At 36.9% G+C, this 21,974-nt stretch overlaps 1 protein-coding gene across 1 annotated transcript; it reads left to right on the plus strand.

The window, feature by feature from the left end:
* The first annotated feature begins 513 nt into the window (after positions 1–513).
* On the plus strand, positions 514–21,751 carry DRAM2 (DNA damage regulated autophagy modulator 2). The gene is made up of 7 exons (XM_007949369.2): positions 514–644; positions 8,278–8,345; positions 10,197–10,336; positions 19,267–19,444; positions 19,956–20,038; positions 21,007–21,099; positions 21,644–21,751. The coding sequence occupies exons 1-7, from the start codon at positions 514–516 to the stop codon at positions 21,749–21,751; spliced, it is 801 nt and encodes a 266-aa protein (XP_007947560.1).
* The last annotated feature ends 223 nt before the right edge of the window (positions 21,752–21,974 follow it).

Raw genomic sequence — 21,974 nt, forward strand, 5'->3', positions numbered from 1 at the left:
GGAGGAAAAATGATTTGTATAGGCTCAGGGGAGCCATTGAAAGATTCTTCGTGGGAGAGTAACAGTGTCAGGTTGGTGTTTTAGAAGCATCACTCTGGTTTTAGAGTGGCATCTTGACTGGTTGTGATTAAGACTGGGTGAGGACCGTTTAGGACATTATTATAATAATTTGGCCAAGAGATGACGATGGTTTTAGATAGATTAGTGGCAGTGAAGACAGAAAGAAGGGTAGATGGAAAGGAAATTTAGAAGTAGAATAAATAGTATTAGGTGCTTGATTATGTGTGAGAAGGTGAGGGAGAAAGGTTTCTACTATGGCAGGTGGGTCAATCTGATTTTGTTTACTGAGAAAGGGAAAAAGAGCAGGGTTGAGGATGGTATGGGGATGATTTCAGAGGTAGAGCAGTTCATCGTGTTCACTGCCAAGATAGCGAAAGTGGGTGGCTAAAGTGGAATAGAGAAAACTCTTGTGAATTATCTTTTCTTGGTTTTTTACTTCAGAGGACGTTTGAGATGTGGTGGTTTCAGCAAGGCCTTAGCTTCCTCCCTTCAGCCCTCGTAATTTGGACTGCTGCTGCTTTCATCTTTTCATACATTACTGCAATAACACTCCATCATGTTGACCCTGCTTTGCCTTATATCAGGTTAGTGAAATGTATTATTTTTATGGGAAAAGCCTTATGTTTCTTTCATATTTTAACATAGAAGCAGTATTTAATGTCTCTATTTTAAAATTCAGATTTTGTATTGGCATTATAAACATAAAGGGAATTTTAAAAGGAGCTTGTACTTGGCTTTTTCTATGTGATAGAGAAATAAGAAGACAGAGGGATGAGATTCAATTAGCGACTTGTGACACCTTAGTGCTTCCAAATAAGTATTTGAGGTTCTCTCAGAATATAGAATTAGAATTATTCTCCCCTGAAAATTAAAAAATTCTGTAAACAATACCAATAATATTAAAAGATACTGATAGTGATAAACATTTATTGATCTACTTACTATGTGCCAGGTAATGTTCTAAGAAGACTTTTCCTATCTTCAAGCATTGAAACCTTCCAACAACCCTTTGAGGTAGGAACTATTTTCCTCATTTTAGAAAGGAGGAGATGAAGTTCAGGGAGCTTACTTGTCCAAGAGCACACAACTTGTAAATGTTTGAGCCAAAATTTCAAGCAACCATTTGCTGTACAGTTGCTGTCTGCTAGTGGTGACGCTATGTGTGTCACAGCAGAACAGTGCTCTATAGGGTTGTCAGTGGCTGTTACTTTGGAAGCCAAGATTCAAACCTAGTAAATTTTACTCTGGAGACAGAGCTCATACTCTTTGTATGTTGCATGGATCTTTTTGATACATTAAGTATTCAGAGTTTATCAGCAATATATTTAAAATTTCAAAACTACTAATGATGTAAATATGTCTACTAAATTCTGTGTGCTATTTCCTTAACTCCCCTTTTCTTCTGTTAAAACAACATGTGCACATCATAACAAATATGAGAGTGATTACAAAATAAAAAAGGAAAGTTCTTTCCTACCTCCCTCCTATTCCTGCCACTCAGAGATGATTTGTGGTTTCGTCGGTTTCCTTCCAGAGTTTGGTTTGGTTGGTTATCTTTGTTTTTACAAAACTCTTGCTCTTCCTTCTCCTTTCCTTTTCCTTTCTCTTTCTCTTTACTTTAAACTTTTTCTGGATCCTTTATTTTGTTTTGTTTCATTTTTTGAAAGTCATAAAATGTTTTTAGACAAATCACTTGTTTTTATTTATATTTTTTGTTAGAAGCTGCTGTAAAGAAGATACCATTATATATAACTTTGCACACCTGTGGTACTGTTTATATGAAATAGGTTCCCAGAAGTAGGATTGCTGGATAGATAATAAAACAGACATTTTTAGTTTGACACTGCCAGATACCCCGCTAAATTGGTTGCAACAATTTATGTTCTCACAAATACAAGAAAATCAGGATCATTAAGAATGGTTTCTGCGGGTATTAAGGTTTAAAGTTTTACATAAAATTTAAAGAATTACATAAGGAGAAAAGGTTCAGAAAATACAGTCTTAGAAATAACATCATTAAATATGATTAAGAAACTCTAGTATTCTATTCTAAATTATTTCACCTGGAGTATGGTTTGTTGTTGTTGTTGTTAGGTGCCACTGAGTCGCCTCTGACTCATAGTGTCCCTGCACAACAGAATGAAACACTGCCTGGTCCTGTGGCAGCCTCACAATCCTTGCTATACCTGAGCCCATCATTGCAGCCACTGTGTCAACCATCTCATTCAGGGCCTTCCCCTTTTTCATTGACCCTCCACTTTACCAAGCATGATATCCTTCTCCAGGGAATGGTCCTTTCTGACAACATAACCAGAGAAGGTGAGGTGAAGTTTGACCATTGTTTCCAAGGAGCATTCTGGTTGTGCTTCTTCCAGGACAGATTTGTTAGTTCTTTTAGCAGTCCGTGGTACTCTCAGCATTCTTTCCCAACACCACAACTCAAAAGCATCAACTCTTCTTTAGTCTTCTTCATTGTCCAGCTTTCACATGCATATGAGGCAATGAAAATATCATGGCTTAGGTTAGCCTCACCTTAGTCTTAAAGGAGATATCTTTGCTTTCCAGCACTTGAAAGAGATCTTCTGCAGCAGACTTGTCCAGTGCAATATGCCCTCTCATGTCTTGACTGCTGCTTCCATTGGCGTTGACTATACAACCAAGCAACATGAAGTCCTTGACAACTACAATCCTTTCTCCATTTATCATTATACTGCTTATTGGTCCAGTTGTGAGGATTTTTGTTTTCTTTATATTGGGGTGTAATCTATACTGCATACTGTATTCTTTAATCTTCATCTGTAAGTCACCCTCATTTTAAAAAAGCAAAGTTATGTCATCGTTGTATTGTAGGTTGTCAATGAGTCTTCTTCCAATCCTGATGCCACATTCTTCTTTATATAATCCAGCTTCTTGGATTATTTGCTCAGCATACAGATTCAACAAGTATGGTGAAAGGACAGCACCTTGACACACTCCCTTCCTGATTTTAAACCATGCAGTATCCCCTTGTTCTGTTCAAACGACAACCTCCTGGTCTATGTACAGATTCCTCATGAGCACAATTAAGTGTTCTGGAATTACCATTCTTCTCAACGTTATCCATAGTTTGTTATGATCCACACAATGAAATACTTTTGCATAGTCAATGAAACACAAGTAAATATCTTTCTGGTATTCTTTGCTTTCAGCCAGGATCCATCTGACATCAGCAATGATATCCCTTGTTTCACATCCTCTTATGAATCCAGCTTGCATTTCTGGAAGTTCTCTGTCAATAGACTGGTACAGTCGTTTTTGAATTATCTTCAGTAATATTTTACTTACATGTGATATTAATGATACTGTTTGATAATTTCCACAATCCATGGATCATCTTTCTTTGGAATGGGTCCAAATATGGATTTCTTCCAGTCAGTTGGCCAGGTATCTGTCTTCCAAATCTCTTGGCACAGCCAAGTGAGTGCCTCCAGCACAGGATCCACTTGTTGAAACATCTCAGTGGGTATTCCGTCAATTCCTGGAACCTTATTTTTCACCAATTCCTTCAGTGCAGCTCCAACTCCTTCCTTCAATACTGTTGGTTCTTGATCATATGTCACCTCCTGAAATGGATGAACATTGACCAATTCTTTTTGGTACAGTGATTCTGTGTATTCCTTCCATCTTCTTTTGATGTTTCCTGCATCCTTTAATATATTGCCCATAGAATCTTTCACTATTGCAACTCATGGCTTAAATTTTTTCTTAAAGTTTTTCAGCTTGAGAAATGCCAAGCGTGTTCTTCCCTTTTGGTTTTCTAACTCCAGGTCTTTGTGCATTTCATTTGTAATAATTGACTTTGTCTTCTGAAGCTGCTCTTTGAAATCTTCTGTTCAGCTCTTTTATCTTCTTATTTCTTCCATTTGTTTTAGCTACTGTCCATTCAAAGGCAAGTTTCAGAGTCTCTTCTGACATCCATTGTGGTCTTTTCTTCTTTTCCTGTCATATTAATGACCTCTTGCTTTCTTTCTTCATGGATGATATTTTGATGTCATCCCACAATTCCTCTGGTTTTTGCTCTCTGGTGTTCAACGCATCAAATCTGTTCTTTAGATAGTCTCTAAATTCAGGAGGGATATAATCAAGGTCATATTTTGGTTCTCATGGCCTTGTTTTAATTGTCTTCAGCTTCAAGTTGAACTTGCATATGAGCAGCTCTTGGCCTTCTTTTGGCTTCAGATATTGAGCTTTTCCATCACCTCTTGCCACAGATATAGTCGATCTGATTCCTGTGCACTCCTTCTGACAAAGTCCACATGTGTAGCTGCCATTTGTGTTGTTTAAAAGAGGTATTTGCAATGAATAAGTCACAGGTCTTGCAGAATTCTACCATGCAATCTCTAGCATTATTTCTATCACCAAGGGTTTCCAACTACCGGTGATTCTTTTTTCTTTCCAACTTGTGCATTCCAGTCAGCAGTGATAATCAATACCTCTTGATTGCATTATCAGTCAGTTTCAGACTACAGAAGTTGGTAAATATCTTCAATTTCCTCATCTTTGGCATTGGTGGTTGGTGCATAAATTTGAATAATGGTGGTATTAACTGGTGTTCCTTGTGGGTGTATGGACATTATCCTATCAGTGACAGCATTATACTTCAGGACAGATCTTGAAACATTCTTTTTGATTATGAATGCCCCACCATTCCTCTTGAATTTGTCATTCCTGGCATAGTAGATCATATTGGTATGGTTAGAGGTGGAAAAAAAAGTATTCAGCTTCTGTATGATACCTTTGAAACATCCTCTCACCATGTAGCTACCAAATGAAATATATGCATATTATACATATATGTATGAAGGATTCTTTAGCTTGTTACTGCGGTTTCACTCACTTGTTTCTTTACCTCTGAAAAGTAACCTTTTCAATGCATATAATAGGAAACATTTAAAGGGTACTGTAAAGATACTGCCTCAGAAACCCGAGGAGGGGTTGGTGTAAGTCAGGTCTGACTCCATGGCACATAACAACAACAACAGTGCCTAAGGCACTTGACTGCTAACCAGAAAGCTGGTGGTTCAAACCCACCAGCCACTCCTCTGAAGGAAGGTTGGGGAATCTACTTCCGTAGTGATACTGCCTCGGAAACCGAAGGAGGGGTCGCTATGAATCAGGTCCGACTCGATGGCACATAACAACAACAACAAACCAGAAGTTAAATTTACCTTTTTAAAATGTCATCTCCACTTACTTCCACAATGGTTTGGCACAAAGAATGTAAACTAATTAAGTACACTTTGGGAAGATTTATAAAACCCAAAAATATTTTAGAATTTGATGCCCCGATTCTGGTAATAGTTTGGTGAATAATAACTGTTTACCATTCTGCTAGAGAAATAAGTGCTTAATGAGCCAGTCCATTCTTTAGTAACTGAAAAAAAAAAAAAGATTCATATTTAATATTCATGAGGGTTCTTCAGTATGTTTTCCTCTTCTGAGAACTTGCCTGTTTCCATTTTACAGAGCTTTCAATAATCTGCTTAAGAAGCATTGGTTCTTTTCAGAGTTTCAGTTCTCTGATGGTGCTGCACGTGATTTTCTTATAGCACCCTAGGCACTTCCTCTTCGCCCAGTCTTTCTGCATTTTTCTTTTTATGCTAAGGAGCTTAGATTACTCAGTAATCTTTTTTCAACAGTCTAATACATTTAAATTTAATAGCAATCATTTTTTACCTCTTTTAGATTATTTCATTCATCTGTGAAATGATTAAAGTGGTAATCTCCAAGGTTCCTTTTCAGTTACTAACTCCTATCCAGAGGGGCTAGTTGTTAGAGCACTGACCAAATGTAAATTTCACTTCAAAGGCAATTCTGCTACAAGTGAAAGCCCCAGTGAAGTGTAAGACTGGGATGTGAGTAGAAAATGTTGAAACCTCTTTCTAATTTAAAAAAAAAGAAATTAATTTACTAACATTTAATATATGGAATGGTAATAATATATTTTGAAAGTTACATGCTCAAACATTTTTCTGATGGTCTGTGATCAAAACAGTTTAGTGGCTGTTGGATTGAAGTAAGGAGCCCTGGTGGTGTCGTGGTTAAAGTGTTTGGCTGCTAACCAAAAGGTCGGTGGTTCAAACCCACCTTGAGTTCCACAGGAAAAAGATGCAACAGTCTGCTTCTGTAAAGATTACAATCTTGGAAACCATATACAGAGTACAATCTTACTCTGTTCTATATGGTCACTAGGAATCAGAATCAAGTTGGTGGCCACGGGTTTTTTGGTTTTGACGTTCAAGTATGGCTTTGATGAAGTTATTGGCATGGCTTTTTTTCTTTGTTGGCCTTTTATGTCTTTCTATTTCAGGGCCAAAAGAAGGGGCACCCTTACTTAGCCATCTTGGAAATGTGTGTTTTGCTAAATTATAGGGTAATCTAAGACAGGAGCATCATTTGGCATATAGCTGTTAAAATTACTAGTTTTTTTTCTGATTTTAAGAATAATTCTTAATACCTGTGAACAATTTGGAAGGCAGAAAGAAATAAGGAAAAACCATAATCCCCACTCTCTGAAGATAACCAAAAAGTAGCAAAGTCATTTATATCAGAAATATACATTTTATTAGTCTTTTATTATTATTCCTTTAGAAATATGTTGCTTTTGCTTGTTTTTCCATTTTAATTAAAGAAATTTTTTTAATTGCAGAATTTTATCAAGAAAGATTTCTGGAATTTTAGAGCTAAAAGAACCAGTCTTTAAAATTTATTTTTGATACTTTCATTTTCCTAAAACCCCTAATCTGCATGTTTACAAAATCTTACTGATTCTTTAGCAGACATGACTCTCCATTTCTTTTTTATTTCCAACACATTGCCTTGGTTGGCATTCTCATTCTTTCTTCTCTATACCATTCAATTCAAGGCCAAAGATCTTGTCTTTCTAATCTCTGTAGTAGGTTGAGGGAAGGGAAAGAAACTAATATTTAATGGGTGTGTCTCATGTATCTATTACTACACTAGGACTTTTCATATACCACCCATTTTATTTCATCATTATGTTGACCCTGTGAGCTGGGAGGGAATTAATAGCCTATTTTGCAGCCTTAGGGAGAAAAAAAGAATGCACTCAAGTTCCCACAGTTAAATGGCTGGCTTTTAACCTGGGTCTGTGTATTCCATACCACCCTGAAAAATGGACATGCAAACAGATATATTGCAATACAGTGTGATAAGTGGTTTGAATGGAAGTATGGACAAAATTCTGTGGGAGTCACTAATTATCCATTAGAGGAGTTGGTAAAGGCTGTAGAGAGGACAGGACTCAAAACAGGTCTTGAGTTTAAGCTCCATGAGGGCAGGGGCTTTGTCTGTTTATTTGCCACTACATTCCTGCCCCTAAATGATGCCTGGCATGTGGTGGGTGCTTGATTAATGTTTGGATTTTAATTAATCATTGAATGAATAGTGTTAATTGAATTCTAGGCAGAGTCAATGTTGTTGTTGTTGTTTGCAGTCGAGTCGGCCCCGACTCATAGCGACCCCTCCTTGGGTTTCCGAGGCAGTATCACTACGGAAGTAGGATTGCCCAACCTTCCTTCCGAGGAGTGGCTGGTGGGTTTGAACCGCCAGCCTTCTGGTGAGCAGTCAAGTGCCTTAGGCACTATGCTACCAGAGAGTCAATGTTGTTGTTAGTTGTTATGTGCCGTCGAGTCAGCCCCGACTCATAGCGACCCCTCCTTGGGTTTCCGAGGCAGTATCACTACGGAAGTAGGATTGCCCAACCTTCCTTCCGAGGAGTGGCTGGTGGGTTTGAACCGCCAGCCTTCTGGTTAGCAGTCAAGTGCTTTAGCCACTATGCTACCAGAGCTCCTGGAGAGTCAATAGTAGGTGCAAAAAGGTAGAGTTATGAAAGGGCCTCTGTTCTTTAGGGAATATTCTGGTGAGACAAACACATCTGCATGACCGAAGTTAATAACCTAATCTTCACATACCAAGTGTAGGTTTTTTATTTGATTAATTTATATTGAATTCTAATGTGTGGAAAAGAAATAATCTTAAGTGATGTGAAAAGAAAGTCAAGTAGGCAAATATTTGTCATATTCTCTTCATACAATGGGATGAGTGGAACTCCTGATAAAAGAGTTTGATGTAATTCCTTTTACTTCTTATTCCTTAGAAGAAATACACATGTATAGCTTATGTGAGAAATCCACATTCCTTCTTTTTTTCTTTCAGTGACACTGGTACAGTAGCTCCAGAAAAATGTCTGTTTGGGGCAATGTTAAATGTCACCGCAGTTTTATGTAAGTAAAGAGAACACTCTTATTTAAAGATTAAAAATAATAGCTAAATTGCTTTTTTTCTTTTTAAAAAAGAGTACTGTGTTGCCTCTTTTACTTTTTAGTTATACTTGAGGGAATGTCATCACTAAATTACTGATCACAGAATATGCTACTTGAATGAATTTCTAGAAATTATAAATTATGGAAATGAGCCTTTAAAAAATATCTGTAGGTCTATTCAACTGTTCACCCAAATAGAAGTTGTAAAGTACAGACATCGCTTATTTCATTGCATTTGGCTTTTTTACGCTTTGCATGTGCTGTGTTTTTTACAAATTGAAGGTTTGTGGTAACCCTGAGTTGAGGAAGTGTTTTGGTGCCATTTTTTCTAACAGCATGTGCTCACTTAATTTCTCTGTGTCACATTTTGGTAATTCTAACAATATTTTCAACTTTTCCATAATGCTTTGGACAATTAATAGACTACGGTATAGTATAAACATAACTTACATGCCCTGGGAAATAAAAAAACTCATGTGACTTGCTTTTTTGCAGTATTCACTATATTGTGGTGGTCTGGAACTGAGCCTACAATAACTCCTAGGTATCCCTGTATCAGCAAATACTACTTGAAGTTAAAAGTGAACTTTTTAAGCAATGAGTAGGGGAGAAAAAGCTGTAGATACAACTGACTACAACTAACCCCAACTAAATTCTTTTAGGATAAACAGTTTTAAAGTTTGGGAAGAGAGATGGAACATGTCTAGATTTCTGAATGATATGCTAGCTCCAAAGAAATGGAGTTCTTATGATAGTACTGTTTAGTATTTATATTTTGAACTAAATTTTTATTAATGGTTCATTAAAATATTTTTTCCCATTATTGGCTTGAGTTTTAAAAGATGTTAGGAAAATGATTATAGAAATTTCCTCTTATGACTCAACTTTTCATGAACATTCCTACCATTTAAAGCATATGTCTATTACATTTTCTACACTTCTGAGTTCTTTGGCAATATTTCTGCAAAGGAAAGTTCATTTTGGCCTTTTCTTGACTAATAAGAGGTAAAGTGGGCTTTTTCCTTACATAATTGAACACTGTATCTGATTAAGTTGTTGTAAACTTGAAAGAAAACAAGAACATCACCTTCTGAGGTGTTTGTTTTGGCTAAGACCATTTATCCATACTCTAGAACTATGTAATTGCTTTTGGCTTTGATGCTACTCATATACAGGCATACCTCAGAGATACTGGAGATTCGCTTCCAGACCACCATAATAAAGTGAATATCGCAATAAACCAAGTCACATGGATTTTCTCTTTCCCAGTGCATATAAAAGTTATGTTTATACTATACTGTAGACTATTAAGTATGCAGCAGTATTATGAAAAAGTTTGAAATATTGTGAGAATTGCCAAAATGTGACATAGAAACATGCCGTGAGTGCATGCTGTTGGAAGAATGGCGCTGATAGACTTGTTCAACTTAGGGTTGCCACAAACCCTAAGTTTCACTTTGTAAAAACAGTATCTGTGAAACAATAATGCGAAGTGCAATAAAATGAGATATGCCTGTAAAATATTATGTGTTTCATATAACATGTATTATTAGAGATATTCAGGAAACATAAGATTTGTCTCTTAAAATTGTATCCTAAATATTTGTTAAAACAATTCAAATGACTTGCTTAGTCATGCAGTGATATCACTAAGTACATAATGCAACCTTAAAAGTTCTTTAAAATCTAAAGCGGTTTTTCTTCTCCTCTGAGATTAACTTTAAAAGAAAAATTTGTGTTTCTTAAATTTGTGACCTTTGGCAACTTTTTCCTTCGTTATTATTTGGTTGCTTTTTGGATTGTCTATTCCAGGTGTTGCTACCATCTATGTTCGTTATAAGCAAGTTCATGCTCTGACTCCTGAAGAGAATCGTATCATCAGATTAAACAAGGCTGGCCTTGTACTTGGATTACTGAGTTGTTTAGGACTTTCTATTGTGGCAAATTTCCAGGTTTGTGTTTCAGCCCAACTAAGATATTTTCCTGAAGTATATAAATGTATATGTTAAAAAAAAACAAACAGACATTGTCAGTTCCATGCTGCTATTATCTTTCCCTTAACAAAGTAGAATCCATTCGCTTTAAATTATCTGATGCTCTTAGAAAATAACCACATTCTTAATTGGAAAATTACATTCACAGTAATAATCTCACTTTCCCGAACAACTATAAATTATTGTAATTTTTTTTTTCTAGGATCCACAGACAGTTATTAGTGTCTTTATTACTACTTTGTTGAAGATTACCATGAGACCAAACAGGGAGAGTTGATATAGATTAAAAATGATGTAATTTCAGATTTAAACTTTTTTTTTTAATGTATGTTTAACAGGTATGGGTATTCCTTTACCCATTTGGCATACTTGTTTAGATATTATATTATTTCTAGGTGTCCAGCCCCATATATGAAGAAGTAAAGGGAGAATCAGTAACTCCTCCCCCTTTTTCTCAAGTAATTCTTGACATTAAATAGCAGTCAGCCTTCACCAAGTATAGTGAAACCTGTGAAAGTTGCACTCTACATCAGGTCGAAACCTGCCAAAGAAGGAAAACTCAAATATTTTCCACTAAAATAAGCAATAGAACAGTGTTAAGACTGCCTTGTGTCAAAGGGGGAAGATTCATGAGACCTGAAAAAAACAAGGCAGCCCTCTTCAGTTCCACGTCTCACAGCTCTGACTCTTCGCAGCTCTCTGCAGTCTATTGACATTCTTTCTGATGAATTTCTGGTCTTTGGGGCTGCATCCTGGCATATAGTGCTTTTTGATCAATCTCTATGGAGGCTTTATATTTTTAATTTAGAATTTTATAACCTTTTTAGTCATCTGATAACCATTCAGATATACAAATAATACACCCACTAGACAAATACACATAAGTAGGTAGTCAGTTTCTGTCTCTCTTGCTTCTGATTGGTTCCCTATGTATTATCATTTATTTAATAATTGTTAATACTATTAGGCTCTAAAAGTATAGTCCAGGTGGGTATTGATTAGGGTAATGCTTACTGGTATAATAAATAAAGCCCAAAATTTCGGTCACTTAACACCAGTTTTTCTTACATGAATCCAGTGCAGGTGTTTGTGTTGGGCAGGTGGTTTTCCTCCCACAGGGATTTAAGAGACAGGCTCTTTCTATCTTTGGGCTCTGTCATTCCCTCAGGCCTTAGTGTCTTTTGCATTCATCTGGCTGAAACTGTAAAAGAAAGCATGCAGCAAGCATAGCTACTTCTTAAAAGCCTGAGCCAGGAAGTGATTCACATCATTCCACTGACATTCATTTCCTCAATGCTAGCAGGGCTGGGAAATGTCGTCTTGCTGGGCATTAGTTTCCAGGGACAACTCTGAGTATGAAAGGGCAATAAAAATTTTGGTGGATGCCTACTTAGCTGTCTGTGCCACAAATAGGACCCTACCTTGCATAATCAACTTCTGTTTTTTTAAAAATAGGTTCTTTGGAGTTGTTGGTGTATAGTAGTAATTTTTTTACTCCAGTTGTCCTTTGACCCATTTAACATCGTCTTCTGTATGGTAAAAATCCCAAAGTTACCTCCATATTTTTCATACTCTAAAAAAATTTAAAAAAAAATCCCCAAACGAAAACCCCTTGCCATCATTTTCAACTCGTTGTGACCTGATAGGACAGAGAGCTGCCCCATTGAGTTTCCATGGAAAGCAAACTGCCCTATCTTTCTTCTGTGGAGTGGCTGATGGGTTCAAACAGTTAGCAGCTGAGCAGTTAACCACTGTGCCACCCGGATTGGTATATTTCATACTACTTCCATTAATAACTGATACTTGTTTACACAACCCAGTACATTTCTATCCTTAATAATACTTCCTGATAGCACTTACCTAAGCTGCCTTTCTAACTTATTTCACTCACCTACTAAGACTATTTATTACATACCTCCTTTGTTATTTTATTTTCAGCTTTTATTCTAATTCACCTTCACCTTGGGAGTGCCATTGATCTATTTTGAATCAGATTACTTTTTCTTTCTTGATTACCTCTCTTTTCCTGTAGTTTTGGAGTGTCCTTTTCATCTTTCTTTCACTTCTGCTTTGTTGCTGGACCATATTCTATAAAACAGACTCGGTAGCATTACCCAAGTGTCAAATAGTTCTCCTTCCTTTCGAATGTAAACTTTTAATATTTATTTAAAGTGGTGGGTGTATTGCCTCCTCCTCTCCTTTCCTTTCTCTGGTAGAGACAAACTTCAATTGATTCTTATAGAGTGAACCAGATCTATAAATGTGCTATAGTTACAGGGCATGACTGTAGAAGAAAGAGGAAGAGAGGAAGAGAGGCTAGCACTGTGTTATAAATAGAGTAACTCGTGTCACTTCTTAAGTATTTCTTGATTGCATCTTTTTCTCTCCATTTCCATTTCTCCTTTTCTCTCTAACATCTCCTTCTCTGTCATCTGGATTACTGCCAGAGCTGCCTCAGTGGTTTTTCTGCAATCACTCTTACATCCTTCTAATCATTTCTTCATAATGTACTCAGAGTGATCTTCTGGAAATGTATATACATCTCACTCTGTTTCCCTGCACCTGTACTTAAAGCTCTGTAGTCCAAAATTACGTGAAAAGATGTAATCAAGAGAGAACAAGTAATTTTATACGCTGCCCAGCTGCATAATTAGCTCAGTGGTCTTAGATAATCTGGCTCCTTTCTGCCTGTCCAGCCTCCTGCATCATTTCCCTTCCCGATAATCTCTTTTGTACATACCCTGGCCTTTTTTTGTTTCTTAAATAAGATGAGCTAACTTAACTCCATTTCAAATGCTGTCTCCATTTGCACATGCCGTGACCCCCAAGCCCAAATGGATATAAACATCTTTAAGATCACAGTGCAGACTATATTTCTTCAGGGTAGTCTTTTCTGTAAGCATTACTCTAGTATATTTCAGGTTTTCTTTTGTTCTCCAAGCCTCTGGAAATGGATTCTTCAGAAGACTTAGTACTGTCAGGAATTTGTATCTCTGGTTTTGTATGTGTACCTCAGTGCTTATTTTTGTTTCTGGTTAGTATATTTTCTCCATCCATTACAAGCACCTAACGTAGTATTTGTCACAAGCATACTCACATTAAATATGTGGTAATTTGTTGTGACAGGCCAAATCGACTAAGCAGGATGCAAAAAATGTCTTGCTATGGAAATGCTATGGTTGTCTGCATTTCAAGAGCTACCAAATAAATGTTATAATGTGATACCTGCAAGATCTGACTTTAAAAATATAAACTGAATTTCTTTGAAATCAAGAGCATATGTAGTATTCGGCAAAACAAATGCATGGTAATTAAGGGCATATAAGCACAACCAACACCAACATTATTTGCAACAGGAAAAGATTGAGAGCACTCCCCTTGAGAAGAGGAATGAGACAAGAATGCCCTTTATCACCACTCTTGTTCAGTATTGTGCTGGAAGTACTAGTGAGAGCAGTAAGGCATGAAAAGAAAGTAAAAGATATCCAAATTGGAAAGGAAGAAGTAAAATTGTCCTTATTTATGGATGACATGGTCTTATACATAGAAAAATCACAAAGACTTCACAAGAAAGTTAGTGGAACTAATAGAAGGATTCAGCAAAGTGGCAGGGTACAAGATCAACACACAAAACTCAGTTGTGTTCCCCTATACTAACAAGGAGGGCTCTGAAAAGTAAATCAGGAAATCAATACCATTTACAGTAGCCCCTCAAAGGACAAAATACCTAGAAATAAACCTAACCAGGGATATAAAAGACTTACACAAGGAAAATTATGAAACAGTACTGCAAGAAACTGAAAGACATACACATTAATGGGAAAAAATTCCATGCTTGTGAGTTGGAATATTTAACATTGTGAAAATGTCAGCATTACCAAAAGTGATCTAAAAATGTAATGGAATCCTGATTTAAATCCCAACAACATTCTTTAATGAAAAGGAAAAATTAACCTCCAGCTTGATGTGGAAAGGAAGGAGGCCCCAAATAGCTAAAGCACTATTGAAGAAGGAGAATATGGAAAGCGTCATACTTCCTGATCTCAAAAATACAGCCATGGTCATCAAAATAGCCTGATACCTATTCAGTGACAGACACATAGATCAAGGGAATAGAATTGAGAACTCAGAACTAAATTCATCCTTCTGTGGGCAGCTGATCCTCAAAAATGGGTCAAAATCCATTCAATAGAGAATAAACAGTCTCTTTGGTAAATGGTATTGGCAAAACTGAATATCAATATGTAGAAAAATGGATCAGGATCCATACTTCATTCCATCCACCAAGACCAACTCGAAATGGATCAAAGACCTAAATGTTAAAACTATAAAGTTCCTGGAAGATAATATAGGGTCAAAACTAGGGGACCTAATTTTCAGCATAAATAGTCTATCAACAATACATGCCGACCAGGGTTGGCAGGCAGTGTTTGTACAAGTGTATTTGTATGTTCTGTAAGAATTCCCAGGTATATAGTAGAGCTGACAAGGGGCAAGGTTGCGGTCACTTCTTGGCCACAGCCAGCTACCCACAGGGAGTGAGTAGTTGGACCTGTGGGCTCGGGACCACAGTCACAGGGGACGTCAAGCAATTGGCATAACATACAACACAAAATCATTGTTCCACATCCTACTTTGGTGAGTAGAATCTTAAAAGCTTGCAAGCAGCCATCTAGATGCAACGATGGGACTCTCCTCAACCAGAGCAAAGAAGAATGAAGAAAACCAAAGACACATGGAAACAAGTAGTCCAAGCGACTGGTACACCATGCGATCCTCATCCCATACAACTGAGACCAGAACTAGATGGTGCCTGGATGCCACTGTCAACCACTCTGAGGGAGAGAGGGGGATCTCTGTAGGAGATCCTAGGTAGAGTGGGAAAACAATGTGGAACAAAACTCAAAATCATTTGAAAAAGAAAAAAAGGGACCAGGTTAGGTGGTCTGATGGAGCCTGGTGGAACCACTGAGACTATGGCCCCTAGTTGTCCTTTACGTCTGGAATTGAACCCACTCCTGTGACTGCCAACCAAACAAAAAATAGACATAAGAGGTGAACATTTACAATAGATAGATACACTCCTTGGAGAGATCAGTCATGGGAGAATAGAAGGGCTGTGTATGCACAGGGCAACAGCTTGGCTGGGCAGGAGTGCATGGAGGGAAAGGCACAGGGAAGAGGTAACTATGGAGGAAGTGGGAGGGGAGCTGTTGCATTGTGGGAAATTGCAGTCAATGTCGTGAGACAAAGTGTATGTGAGCTGCTGTATGGAAAATGAATTTGCTCTGTAAACTTTCACCCAAATCACAATAAAAATTAAAAAGAAAAAAAACTAGAAATAGAAACACCTTTGTTGTTGTTGTGTGCCGTCAAGTCAGACCTAACTCATAGCAACCCCTCCTTGGGTTTCTGAGGCGGTATCACTACGGAAGTAGATTGCCCAACCTTCCTTCCGAGGAGTGGCTGGTAGGTTTGAACTGCCAGTCTTCTGGTTAGCAATCAAGTCTCTTAGGCACTATGCTCCCAGAGCTCCTTATGATCCAACAATCCCACTGCTAGATATATATGTATACTGGAGATATAAGAGCAGTGACACAAATAGGAGCTCTGGTGGTTAAGGCATTAAGCTGTTAACCAAAAGGTTGGTGGTTCAAACCCACCAGCTGCTCTGTTAGGAGAAAGATGAAGAAGTCTGCATCTATAAATTTAGGTTTACTGTGTTGGTAACTCCACAATGGCAGTTCTACTCTGTCCTGTAGGGTCACTGTGAGTCAGAATTGACTCAATGGTAGTGGGTTTTGGTGGGTTTGACACAAACAGACATATGAACACCTATGTTCAGTACAGCATTATTCACAATACAAAAATATGGAAACAACCTAAGTGCCCATCAACAGATGAATAACTACAGAAATTGTGGTACATAAATACAGTGAAATACTATGCAACACTCAAGAATAATGAAGAGTCCATGAAACATACAACGTGGATGAATCTGGAGGACATTAGGCAGAGTGAAATAAGTCAATCACAAAAAGACAAATATTGTTTGGTTCCACTGTTATAAAAAGACAAATATTGTTTGGTTCCATTGTTATACATACCCAGAAAGAAAAATTCTTTGATGGTTATCAAGGGTAAGAGAGAAGAAGAAGGGGAAGCACTTTCTAGAGGGTAGAAACATAAAACTTTTGGTTGATGGGAAAGCCAATCCCAAATATGGGTGTAGTCAGCACTGCTTGCCCAGGTAAATACACTAAGAAGTACATGACAAAAGTATACACTAAGTGTCCTTAGTGACTGCCAACAGGACTCTCTTCGTAGGAAATTTATCTTCAAGGAGACTTTGAAAGGGGTAAGGATATTTTCACTCCAGTAGGCAGATTTGTTACTATGTTTCCTTAACAGCTTTTGCATAAAGATTAGAGAATACTCAACATGGAACTTCCAAGTTCTCTATCAAACCTTGCTCCTGACCACATATACCTCTGTAATTTTCTTCTTTGTTTTGTCAAAAACTGAATACCTTTGTCTTGTTAAAAGAAAACTTTTTAAAGAGGATGAAGTTATGACTTTTGTACATGTCTCAGACTTTATTTAGTTTATTAATTAATGAATGCACCAATAGATATTATAACTTCAAAAGAGTAATCAAAGTACCACACATTTATAGTCAGGATGCTAAGATTAATTTACAGATGGATGCAAAATTAGCTAGTCAGTATCCACAAGGTGATTATCATAAGTTACACTTCTGTCTTTTCTCTACACATACGTTCTATCATTAGTGAATTATTCTCTATAAAATGGCCTGATCAGAGCTACATAATGGCTCACACTCATATAGAATCAGGGAATCCTTAGAGGTGCCAGCATTTTTTTTTTTTTCAATATCTTTTTATAACTTTCCCCTACAGTCTGTAAAGTGGCAAATGTGTTCATCAGAAATACTGCAAGTTAAAACTAGTTTCTTATACTTCTCTTTCACTTATAAAAATATGGTAAATGCTCTCTTGTCATTCTTTATTTTTGCTTTCTAATCACAGGATTTTGTTGATGGAGCTGTGTACTGGCCACAAGTAGGAACTGATCAGACTGTATATGTAGCTCTATCAATATATATGAGAATGCCTTTAAAGGCAAGGATTCTCCCCTATTCCCCCTAAAATAGTTGTTTTTATTTGTGCCCATATCTTTCCTGTCTTTATGTGTATGCATAGATAAATCACAAGTTATAAACCAAGAAGATACTATAATTTTGTATGATTTATGGAGGCTGAATATTTGCTTTTGTCTCTTTTTCACCCACAGTAGGAGCAACAATGTATTTTTCCCCTTCCTTTTACTTAATAACTTATTGCCAGTTACCATAAACAGAAAACAAACCCATTGAATTAAATTCTGACTCATAGCAAACCTACAGAATAGAGTAGAGCTGCCCCATAGGGTTCCCAAGGCTATAATCTTTATGGAAGCACACAGTGCAGCTGGTGGGTTCAAACCATCAACCTTTAGGTTAGCAGCTGAGTGCTTTAACCACTACACCATCATCAGGGCTCTTTCCTGTTGTCAATTATTATACCCCAAGCCATGTAGAAGTGGTCCTTTCTCCAAAAAGAAACCAACACCATTGGAAAATTGTAATCTTTTATTAGGAGCTCTGGTGGCATAGTGCCTAAGGCATTTGACTGCTAACCAGAAGGCTGGTGGTTCTACTTCCGTAGAGCTATGGCCTCAGAAACCCAAAGAGGGGTCACTATGTGTCAGAACATACTTGATGGCAGTGAGGTGGTTTTTTTTTTTTTAAATAGAAACTCCCTGTAATCTTGAACTAAGAAGGGTGAGTTCAGAACTCGCTAGCAATAAACCAAAACCAAACCCACTGCCATTGAGTTGATTCCAACTTAAGTGATCCCCATTGAGTTTCCAAGGCTTTAAATCTTCACGGAAGTGGATTGCTTCATCTTCCGCAGATCAGCAGGCGGGTTTGAACTGCTGACCTGGTTAGCAGCTAAATATCTTACCCACTACGCCACCAGAGCTCCAGACCTAGCAATAGTAGTTGTAAATAAGCACAACTGATTGTAAAAGGAGGTGGGACCCAATCCCTAACCTCTCTCTTGTTACCTTAGTTCAGAAGCCTTTGCTAAGAGTTACATAGTAATTTCTCAACCAAATGAAATAAAGCGATTTAAAAACATTTTTTCAGAGAGCTGCTGTTGTCAATTGTAAGAAAAAGCTATATATTAAATAGTAAAATGCAAATGGGTAGTGATAAGATTAAGGTAGAGGAGAAAAAAATTATAATGTGTAGTAATTCCTTACTATATAATCTATCAAACTAGAGACAAAAGGAGAGTGTTTAAATTTCTTGAGTCCTTAAATTGTTGTAACTCCCTACCCTCAGCATTTCCAACTCTGCTGCTATTCCTTCTCACCTTGAGTTGCTCCTTTTCTGTAACCTGAATCACCGCCTAGCATACTATGAAATTTGCTTATTTTACAACATTGTGTGTGCTCCCTCACTGGAATAAACTACAAGTGGGCTGAGATTTTTTGTCTGTTTTGTTCACCAATATACCCAAGGATTTAGATCAGTGCCTGGCACATAATAGACACTCAATAAATGTATTAATGAGTAAAAGAATAAATTATAAGTGTGATAATCTTTTCAGTAGTGGCATATAAAATGGTCTAGGAATCCTCAGATTTATACTGAGTATATGAGAGAAAATTATTTCAGAAAGTGTTTTATTTGTTGTGAAATCTGCAGAGCTGCTCTGCTCAATGAATGCCCTGTTGAACTCTTTGACTTGTGCTTTTAAATGTAATGATGCCAGTGTGTTCTGAGTTTCATTTATTTATTTCTTCTTTCTTTCTCTTAGAAAACAACCCTGTTTGCTGCACATGTAAGTGGAGCTGTGCTCACCTTTGGTCTGGGCTCATTATACATGTTTGTTCAGACTATCCTTTCCTACCAAATGCAGCCCAGAATTCATGGCAAACAAGTCTTCTGGATCAGACTACTAGTGGTTGTCTGGTGTGCAGTTAGTGCATTTAGCAGTATCCTTTCCTGTGAAAACTGTGGCTACACTTGGAGGGAATGGAATAATAAGGCAGCAGTCTTAGAATAAGCAACCATTTGGTGGGAGAGATTCTTGGGTTAGTAATCCTAAATTAAAGGATTTGAAACATAATTCAAATGGTATGTAGAACCTGAGTAACTAAGCCAGGAACAAAGATAATATTCAGCCTGAGCATACTCACTTCAAAGAAATGAAGGATGAGTTAATGCCTACCTGAGAACAGTTATCCATCAGAGCTTATAACAGAACTGCTGATTTACTGAGCAGAGAGGAGGGGTTGACTATGAGAACCATTTTGTTATGATCTTCTGGGAATATTTTTTTTATAGCTGCTTATTATGACATTAGTGTTTGAGAAAATTGGTTCAGACCTTCACAACAAATGTCTGAGTAATCATTGTGGATCTTTAATGTGATTTTTTTTTTTTAAATCTAATTTAAATTTATAGATCATCTCTGAGATGTTTCCTTAACTTATTTCCTTATAGTGCTGACTTGCTCATCACTTTTGTACAGTGGCAATTTTGGCACTGATATAGTGCAGAAACTCCACTGGAACCCTGAGGAGAAAGTAAGAACTAAGAGTCTATACAACTTCATTTTATTTTAAAGATGACTATTTTGGTGGATTTTGATGTTTTTCTGAGTTCAAACTAGCAGCAAAACTTTTTCAGGAGAATTTCAGTTATATATTGGAATTATTTTCTAGACAAGATAGAGTTTTTGTAGAAGCATCCATGTTCTGTCACCTGTGATCAGTGAACATCTTCAAGCCATGAAAAGAAATTGTAATGACCAGGAATTTTCTCAGAAATCAACTCCCCTGAATGTGGATGTAGTATACAATATACCCCACTGAGACCTTTTATTTTTAGGATACTTATTTTCTCACTTGAAAAGATGTCTTCTCCTTTTTATTATCTGGCAGTTTATTAAAGACTCTGTACTTGGATTCCAATAAAATGAGTATCTGAATGGAGATGGCATCTTTGATCCTGAGAATAAAAGAGGAGGGACAAACCCTAACATAAATTGAGTTCATTTGTTTTCACTAACCACTCGACAGCATTCTATTTTAAGTCATCTTTTAAGAATCAGCTCTGAACAGGACATGTTTTTGAAGATGAATGAATGAAATAATTTACTAGATTCTTCTAATTATAAATCCATGTATTTAATATTCTAAAATAGCAGTTACTAAGTTTGTCATGAACGTCATTTACTAAAACTCTTTTAGTGGCATTTTATGAACATTGTGGCTTTGGGAAAGGCAATATAGGGTAGAAATTCTTCTATTTCATCTTAGTTACTCAAATGGAAATTTTATTTCCTCTAAATGAAACCAGGATTGCTAATATCACTTAAGAAGGTTTTCCTCTTATTGTCCCTTTAATTCTTGAGATATGTTGAATAAATAAAGGATTAGTTTTTAGAAGGCAGAGTGGTGTTTAATAATTGTGGATATTTTTATTCACAAGGAATTGTAGATCCTCTGAATGAGGTTTCACAGTGCTTTTCCTTTATTCCCCGTCACCCAAGGGCTATGTGCTTCACATGATCACCACTGCCGCAGAATGGTCCATGTCATTTTCTTTCTTTGGCTTTTTCCTGACTTACATTCGTGATTTTCAGGTAAGAAAACACAGAAATAGATTTATTCAGGGTCAGATCTCCTTCAGGTGGAGCAAGAGAACCCTTCATAAGCAAATTTCTAACCTTTTCAAAAATTAATCTTGTTTAAAATTTGGCACCATGAGCAGTGGTTCCAGAAGAGCAGTCTTCAGGTGGGTGGGTTTCTGTTTTTGAGGAATAGGGTTGTGCTGGCAAGGTTCAGCCTTGAAAATAACATTTTAAAACACTGAACCTGGAGAAATTCTTTCACAGATTTTTCATCAGTTCTGTCTACATTTATAAAGGTTATCTTCAACATTTATTATTTGCTGATTCTTAATGGAAACCAAGGAAAAACAAGGAACTTTGAATCAGAAAAACTTGGTGTTCTCACATTAATTGATATTATATAGGATCCCTTTGATAGTACAACAGCTGCTTCATTCTTATTTCCTGTTAGAATTGATTTACATTCCTAATTACAAGAGATAGTCTACAGAACAGAAAAAAGATGTGATCTGTCTTCAGGGAGCAAGCTTCTATATAATTTTCTTTTCTGTTCCAGAAAATTTCTTTGCGAGTGGAAGCCAATTTACAAGGATTGACTCTCTATGACGCAGCTCCTTGCCCAGTTAACAATGAGCGAACACGACTACTTTCTAGAGACTTATGATGAAAAGATAAAAATCTTTCTGTGATGATTATGATTCTCAGGGATTGGGGAAACATTCACAAATGCTTCTTACTCTGCTTTGCATTTTCCAACCAATTAATCAAGGCTGACAGCGACATTTATGAATACTGAAAATCAAGAGATGTGAAAACAGCCATTTGTAATTATTTTAAAGGCTGTCATCAGGAGGACCATTTAAAACATTTATGCCTATGCTTTTTTA

The sequence above is a fragment of the Orycteropus afer genome, unplaced genomic scaffold, assembly GCF_000298275.1.
Source record: "Orycteropus afer afer isolate SDZICR_OR568_19922 unplaced genomic scaffold, OryAfe1.0 scaffold00010, whole genome shotgun sequence".
NCBI lineage: Eukaryota > Metazoa > Chordata > Mammalia > Tubulidentata > Orycteropodidae > Orycteropus > Orycteropus afer.